The sequence below is a fragment of the Teleopsis dalmanni genome, chromosome 2, assembly GCF_002237135.1.
Source record: "Teleopsis dalmanni isolate 2A chromosome 2, ASM223713v2, whole genome shotgun sequence".
Lineage (NCBI taxonomy): Eukaryota > Metazoa > Arthropoda > Insecta > Diptera > Diopsidae > Teleopsis > Teleopsis dalmanni.
The window spans coordinates 5,889,028-5,897,633 of NC_051847.1; the positions used below are offsets into that span (position 1 = coordinate 5,889,028).

General features: G+C 30.6%; 1 protein-coding gene and 1 non-coding gene across 2 annotated transcripts in view; both read right to left on the reverse strand.

Moving 5' to 3' along the window:
* Positions 1–1,041: 1,041 nt before the first annotated feature.
* The window catches only part of LOC119678908 (CDK5 and ABL1 enzyme substrate 1-like), a gene marked incomplete at its 3' end in the record, with an annotated part of 144,170 nt that continues 136,605 nt past the window's right edge, over positions 1,042–8,606 (reverse strand). The window contains 5 exon segments of the mRNA XM_038090996.1: positions 1,042–1,731; positions 1,795–1,999; positions 2,747–2,940; positions 3,001–3,118; positions 3,818–3,842. Coding sequence (XP_037946924.1) covers positions 1,591–1,731; positions 1,795–1,999; positions 2,747–2,940; positions 3,001–3,118; positions 3,818–3,842 — 683 coding nt within the window.
* Trnal-uag lies at positions 4,105–4,184 on the reverse strand. Its single transcript has one exon. It is a non-coding gene; the product is annotated as a tRNA-Leu (tRNA).

An 8,606-nucleotide genomic window follows, 5' to 3' on the forward strand; every position in this document is an offset into this window, starting at 1 on the left:
ATAACTATATAAAAAACTATATATATCGTTGAAAATCTTATTTTATGAAGATTTAAATTAAGAACCACCCAAAAAATATTTGTTCAGCAAAAAAGAATGTATTTTGTTTGATTAGTTTATTAGAATAAATAAATGATTTTATAAATAACATTTAAATATATATGCATATATATGTACATATCTACTTACGCACTGAGCGCTTTATTCTATATTATATATTATAAAAATCTTTTTAAGATCCGTTAGACTATAACTTTTGTTCATTTAATGAATAACTACACTTTTCTAATATAACTTCAGTTATTTTAAATATTAATTTTCAATTTAATTTAATTAATAACAGTATTGTTAAGAATTTTTATATATATTAATAAAATGCCCTAAATAAAACGTGATACTTAAGTGCATTTTTGTTAAATTAAATTTATACATTTAGTCATTATTAACCTTAACAGAAATGCGTATAAATATAACTTTAAAAGTCGCATTTCATTCTCTCAATAATAATTTGAATATATTTGATTTATTTAATATAAATAATGCAAATTTAAAAAAGTGCAATCATTTTAAAAAAAATTCCGATTTGCTTGGACTACATATCATATAAGGAATATAAAATATTCTTATGAATTGATTATGATTAATAATTAATTTGTTTAGTTGGTTTTTTTATAAAGTTAGTACAATTATTTTAATATTTTAATATATATAAATATATATATATATATATATATAGACTGTTATATTACAGTTTTTTATTTTGAATATTTTTCATTTAATTATACCAAATTTGTTAAGCATTCTTAAATGCATTTTTGTTTGACTCATAACACTTAATCGATGAGTGGATATAATAATATATTTATGTATGTTTATATACGTATAATATTTATAAAATGAATAATATATTTAAGTATCTCTTAATGTATTTAGTACAAAGAACTATGCAATATGCAAATATGCTTCAATAAGTAGATTTAATATTCTTCTTAAAACCATATTGTACAGTAATTTTATAAAAACATTTTTAATATTTTCATTTTTTTTTTTCGTTTAAAAGTGTTGATTTCTGTTTTATAACTTTTACTAGGAAAACTACAGATGTATGATATTTATAAAATAACCGTTGTAATATCATTACATAGAAAAATTCCAATATATAAATTTTATCATTATTCTTAACCATATAACCACTATCGTATAAAATCTTTTAATCTATAAAATGTTAAATTGATTTTGTAAAAATTATAAACTAACACTAGTTATTATTAATAGTTATAAAAATACTTGTAAATAAAAACAATATATTAACATGCACTAAACTATTAAGTAAAATCATTGTAAAAAAAATCTGTAAACATATTAAATTACGTAAAAATGTCACAAAATATTGTATATAACAAAAAGAAATTAAATTAAATTTAACAAAAAACCCTGTGCACCAAAGTAGTATAAAAAGAAATTCGTTTAATTATAAAAATCGTTAACTCCAAAAACAGAACCAGTACTTCATTTCCTGGTGCTCTTACGCCGAAAATAGTAACGCGTTGTAGCGGTTATACGCTTTTCAATAAAGCGTTTAGGCCAATTCTATGATTCGTAAAGCAAACGTTGATAGTGTGGTAACACTTCGTGCAATGGTACATGCAGACTGAATTCCAGTGCCACTAGCACAGCAAATTCTGAAGCAATCAACTCCTTACGATTTACACGAAATATGTTTTCCGTTTTCTATAATTAAAAAAGAGATTAATTAGTAAGAATATTGAGTTGAATGATTTGAAATAATCTTACCTCAATTAAACTCTTTAATGATTCACCTTTCACATCATTCATTTTGGCACTCAACAAGAGACAAGCTCCGGCACACAGTTTTCGATTGTCTTTGTTGATTAAATTAGCCAAAATCAATTTCTCAAAGTAAACGTATGCTTGAGATATAGTAACCAAATCAATACGATTATCGATTTTATTGATACGCCGCATTTCACGTTTGATACTGTAATTAAAAATATGTTAATTATCGAAATATATATGTGTGTATATATTCATATAAATATAAATAATGGAAAAATGCATTATATACTTTATTCGAAAAATTCAATATATATGTTAATATTTTTTTTTTTGCTTTAATATGTGGCACTATGTGTTTTAATTGACAATAAATAGTAATTCGGATAAACTATTCTATAAACTTTAACTGACTAAATTTCTTCATTTAAATTGAAAAGAAAGTTTCTTATTATTGTTGTAATCTGCATCGCTCTACCTTACTTTCAGAAACTAAAACTTAAATGAAAGGAATGGTAAGTAGATTTCATCTTCGTAAACGGATGGCTTCGAAACGTAAGCTTGGCATTTCGCAAATCGAAAATCAAATCGACGACCTACATATGGATTTAATATCGATTTCTAGATCACGTATATATTATAACCTCACGTCAAGAAGTAACGATCTAATTAAGGTGACAGCTTTCTTATACTTTGAATCAGTCTAGGTTGTATGCTCTCCCACAACTATGTATATATTAATAAATTCTCTTCCATCTCTTCACGCTACATATATTGAAATTAATTATTGCTTACTTCCTCTTTCCTTTCTCTTAGTGTTGTCTTGTGACTCTTATTCGTCACATATTTAGCAGATATAAAGGTGGTGCAACTGCCTAGGTTGCAACCTCCGCGCTTTACTTTTAACATATACACTTTATTGTTATTACTGTAATCGTAAATGCTATCATACCTTCTTAGTTTACTTAAAGTCAACTGTATATGCGGAAATTTCTCTCGAAACTTATCATTAAGTTCCTTTTTCAAGTCCGAAGGACGCACGTAATCAATAACCGAAGTCATGTAAGAAGTGAATGTCAATAAAGTGCGATGCTTGCCAGCAATCAATTCGGGATCATCCAGTATATTAGCCGAATATTGTTGATACTATGAAAAAAAAAAAATGTTAAGTTCACGATTATCAGTTATTATTTGCAATATGCTCACAGATAAACCACGCCCAGCATCACTGCCTCCTATAAGCAGATTTTCATCCAAGTCTAATTTGATGTCAGGTGATGGACTGGATGCACTGTTACGATTTGTAGTGTCGTATGTGAAACACCTATTTTCATTCAAAAAAAAAAAAAAAAAAGTGAAATACATAAATGTTAATAAAAAAAATATTAAGTTCAGCAGAAGGTATGTATGAAAATATTATTTGGATAGCGTTAATATTTGCATGCATATAGTTATTACTTAATGTTATTAAATATCGAATAATATTCAAACACCGATTAGTTCAGTATAATTTTAAAATAATTTTATGTGTGTTAATGTTGTTTAAATGTTGTACGTGCATCCAGTTGGAAGCTATTCATAGTCAAACAAAACCATAGTTTCGAATATAATTTCTTTGAATTTGTTATTTACATACTATACATACTCTTAGATATGCATATTTATATATAGAGTTATCTATAATAGTGAATAGTGAAAAAGAATAGATACTTGTGATTTAAGTATTTATTTTTTGTTTGATTTGAATTGCTTACAATTGGATAATTGCAGATGTTTAGTATATGTGATGTTATTCATAAAGGTCAGTAGGGATTTTAGTTGTTAGAAGTAACTTCATATATTGTTTTAAAAATATGCCCAACACACTTTAAGATAATTGTTAGTTATTTTTTTTTTTTTGTAAATATTTAGTTAAAAACTAAACTAAACAGAATTTAAAGTTACAATAATAAATATCAACTAAACACATAACTAACAGTAACTTCAAACTACATTTTGTTTTATTTTTTATGTATAAAATTACCATTTGCCTTTCTGCCGCGATATAACTTTGGTCCTGTAAAATCGAGCAGAGTTTTTGTTTATAAGTATTATCGTGTATATATCGTATTTAAAGAATTGCAAAATAATAACATAAAATACATTTCAGTGTACCTGATTATTCAATAAAAGGCAAATCATATGTATTAATATAGGCAAAGAAAGTGTAAACACTGTGTGCAAATCTCAGTATAGAGTAGGGGACATGCGGTGGCGTACATATATATTGATGTACTATTATATATTGTAAAAATAATAATAAAAAAAAATTGACAGCGGTGGGATTCGAACCCACGCCCTTTCGGACTGGTGCCTAAAACCAGCGCCTTAGACCGCTCGGCCACGCTGCCTATTACGGAATCTATGACAAAGTTCTAACAAGTTTTTATTTTAAAATAGATAAGATAATGCCAATACTAGACTATGCCATATAAACAGAGAATGACGTTATATTCTACGTTCAACAGAAGAAACCGGAAACCACTATCTTCTTATTACAAATATTAAAAATTTAAATAATCTATAAGTTAACACGTAATCAGCCACACTTCTATGTTTAAATAAAAATATCCGATGAATTATGTTTAAAAGCTCTCAGGTGAGAGTGTTGTAAAAAGCTCCCTCACTTATGAAAGAGTGCAGTTCAATTTTGGCTCTGTAGTGTAAAACATATATTTAATAAAGAAATAAATAATTGATAATTGGTAATAAAATAATTGGCGCCCAACGTGGGGCTCGAATAAAAAAGTTTAAGGGCAATAAATGTTAAATGTGGAAGTAATGCTGAACCAAAATTCAGCTCCAAACACACCGAAGTGAAAAAACACGTTTTAAGCAAATACTGCGTGCGGAAAAGCTTGTCTCAGCACGTTTTTTGTATTTTGTTAAACACGATATTTAAATTATTAATAATTATAAAAGAAAACAACTAAGTCAATTTAAATTGAAAATGACTATAAATTAGTGGATTGATTTATTTTATAAAAATCCGAACAGAAATAAAAATTGTTGTACAGTGGGAACTGTCCACGAAGAAAGAAACATTTGCATTAACTTTACTTCTTTTTGCATTTTAAAACAACAAACAATTTTTTTATTACAAACAAAAAAGCATTGCAAACGTGCAGCTGAGAGGTGATTTAAAATAAAGACAAAAAATATTTAAAGTAATCAACATATAAACAATTTAAAAGAAAATAATTGAAGTGTGCTGGTGGTTTCAAAAGGTACACAGTTGTAATACGAACAAAACATAATATAACATTTGGAGGAACTCAGGGCGCGACCAGTCACTTTCGCGACAACAGGAGAATTTTTTTATATTATTCTTAGATATTTAAGATATTTAAATTTACAATTGTATTGCTAGAATTAAATAAATTTTTTGAAATAATATTATTTTTGTATTATTATTGTTGCGATAGCCCTCCCTTGCAAACTCTTTATTAGAAACCTATTACCAATAGCGGCTCTGCAATAGAAACTTAAACATATACAGGAACGCCATAGAGTTGTTCATAGTGAAAAAATGAATGAAGACCAGCTGAAAGCCGTAATTGAGGCTGCCGTTAGTGGTGCTCTTGCCTCACAGAGGCAAATCTTTGAAAAACAATTAGATGAGTTAAGTAAACGTCTAAATAAAGTTACAGTAAATACCCCGGATGTAGAAATCTATGAAGAAACAAGAATAATCAGTGGAATAAAATGTGAAGAATCACTTGACATTGTCAAATCTCTGCCTGACTTTGAGGGCAGGCAAGAAACTTACGTATCATGGCGACAAGCGGCTCACGTTGCTTATAAATTATTTCAAAACCATAATGGGAGCTCGAAACATTACCAGGCAGTTGCCATTATACGAAATAAAATAAAAGGATCGGCAGACATGGTTTTAGCATCCTTTAACACTGTTCTCAATTTTAAAGCTATAATAGCACGTCTTGACTTCACATACGCTGATAAGCGGCCTATTTACCTCATCGAACAGGAGATGTCTACCCTACGTCAGGGTAACCTGACTCTTTTACAATTCTATGAACAAGTGGAACAAAAATTGACTTTGCTTACCAACAAAGTAATTATGACTTATGATGGAACCTTGGCAGCATCCTTAAATGAAAAATATAGAATGGACGCGTTGCGCATATTTATTTCAGGTACAAAAAGGGCCTTAAGCAACATTCTTTTCTCGGCACAGCCAACCAATTTACCCGCAGCATTAGCTTTGGCACAAGAAGTTGAGGCAAACCATGAGCGTTATAAATTCGCAACCAACTTCGCGAGGAGTCTGGAAGATGAAGCTCACAGAACTGAACAAAGGCTTCAAAATAATGAAAGAAGTGTGGGCAGATATAGTCAGGTAAGCAATTACGTTAAAAGTAATCAAGTTGATAATCAAAACAAAAATCCTTATTTTGTAAGACAAAGTACTGAAAAAAGACAAGTTGAAAAAATGGACGTAGATCCAACCTCATCTAGGACGAGACACTGGAACAATACCAAAACTCAAAGGAGTAATTATAATACGTCAGAGAAATACAACAACACTATTTTCGGGGTTCAATATAAGGACCAAAATATGAAAAGAAAAAATGACTCTGAAAGATTAACAGGGCAAAAAATGCAGAGAGTGAATTTTATGCCACACGAAAGCATTTCTCAAACACAAGAAATGAGGAAATACGAGGAACTAGCCGAAGAATCACTAGTAGAAATTGATGACGATGCTGATAGTTTTGACCATGTTAATTTTTTAGTGGAAACTCCCTGCTACCATTCATAGAGCGGAATATTGCAGGGAAAATTATAAAACTGCTGATTGACACCGGTGCGTCAAAGAATTACATTAAACCTCTTAAAGAGTTAAGATATATAAAACCAGTAAGCAACACTTTTATAGTAAAATCAATACATGGTTTTAATGAAATCAAAGATAAATGCTTCGTGAACCTGTTTAATATTAATAGCACCTTTTTTATATTACCCGATCTTACAAAATTTGATGGAATCATCGGCCTCGATTTGTTAACACAAATCGATGCAAAAATAGATTTTAAAAATAAAAATTTGAAGTATAACACGGGATCAGAACCGATCCAGTTTTTAAAATGTGCGAATGTAAATTTCACTCGAATTGAGGATATTAAAATTCCAGAAAAAGTTAACGAAAAATTTCAAAAATTATTAAAAAGTGAACAAACGGTATTTGCTGATCCTGACGAATTACTTCCGTTCAACACAAATATTGTAGCTACCATTCGAACTGAGTGTGACGACCCCATTTATTCGAAACTATATCCTTATCCTATGGGCGTAGCAGATTTTGTGAATAAAGAAGTGCGTGACTTGCTAAGAAATGGTATAATTAGACCATCTAGATCGCCATACAATAATCCAATATGGGTTGTTGACAAAAAGGGAGTTGATGAACATGGCAACACAAAAAAACGTCTTGTAATTGATTTCAGAAAATTAAATCAAAAAACGATAGACGATAAATATCACATCCCTAACGTGATGGTGATACTCGCCAACTTAGGAAAAGGAAAATATTTTACAACTCTCGATTTAAAATCTGGCTTTCACCAAATAGTTTTGGCAGAAAGAGATCGCGAGAAAACTGCTTTTTCGGTCAACAGCGGAAAATACGAATTTTGTAGGCCACCATTTGGCTTGAAGAACGCACCCAGCGTATTTCAAAGGGCTATTGATGACGTGCTTCGAGACCAAATTGGAAAGACATGTCACGTTTACGTCGACGACGTTATCATATTCTCAAAAACAGAAGAAGATCACATTAAACACATAGCGTGGGTCTTGAGGAAGTTGAACGAAGCCAATATGAGGATTTCACGGGAGAAGTCCCATTCTTTAAGGAAAGCGTTGAGTACTTAGGTTTCACGGTAACTGGAGAGGGTATTCGAACAAGCCCAAGTAAAATAGAGGCAATTCGAAACTATACTGAGCCAACGACATTATTTAATGTCAGGTCATTTATGGGCTTAGCGAGCTATTACAGATGCTTTATAAGAAACTTCGCCTCAATAGCCAGGCCACTTACAGATATCTTTAAGGGCGAAAATGGTAGAGTTAGCACTCACCAATCGAAGAAAAAACAAATAGAGCTAAACAACAGTCAGCGTCAAGCTTTCAACAAGCTCAAGAAAATCTTGATGTCGGAAGACGTTTTGCTCCAGCATCCAGATTATGGAAAACCATTCGACCTAACAACGGATGCGTCATCTTTAGGATTAGGCGCTGTACTATCACAAAGCGGGAAGCCGATAACTATGATATCGAGGACCTTGAAAGACAACGAAATGAATTTCGCTACTAATGAAAGGGAATTACTCGCAATTGTTTGGGCTCTAAAGAATCTCAGAAATTATCTATATGGTGTTAAAAATTTAAATATTTTTACTGATCATCAACCTCTGTCGTTTGCGGTTTCAGACCGAAACCCCAACGCGAAAATTAAGCGGTGGAAAGCGTTCATAGATGAACATGATGCCCAAATTCTTTATAAGCCAGGAAAAGAAAACTACGTAGCCGATGCGCTATCACGGCAGAACATTCATGCGCTTGAAAATATGCCTAGTTCTGACGCAGCCACCATCCACAGCGAATTATCAATGTCTTATGCAATTGAAGCGACTGATAAGCCAGTGAATTGTTTCAGAAACCAAATCGTCATTGAACGAGCAAATGTGACATCGACTCGTACTTTTATAATCTTCCGCGAAAAAACTAGACACTTGATAAATTTTTTCAAT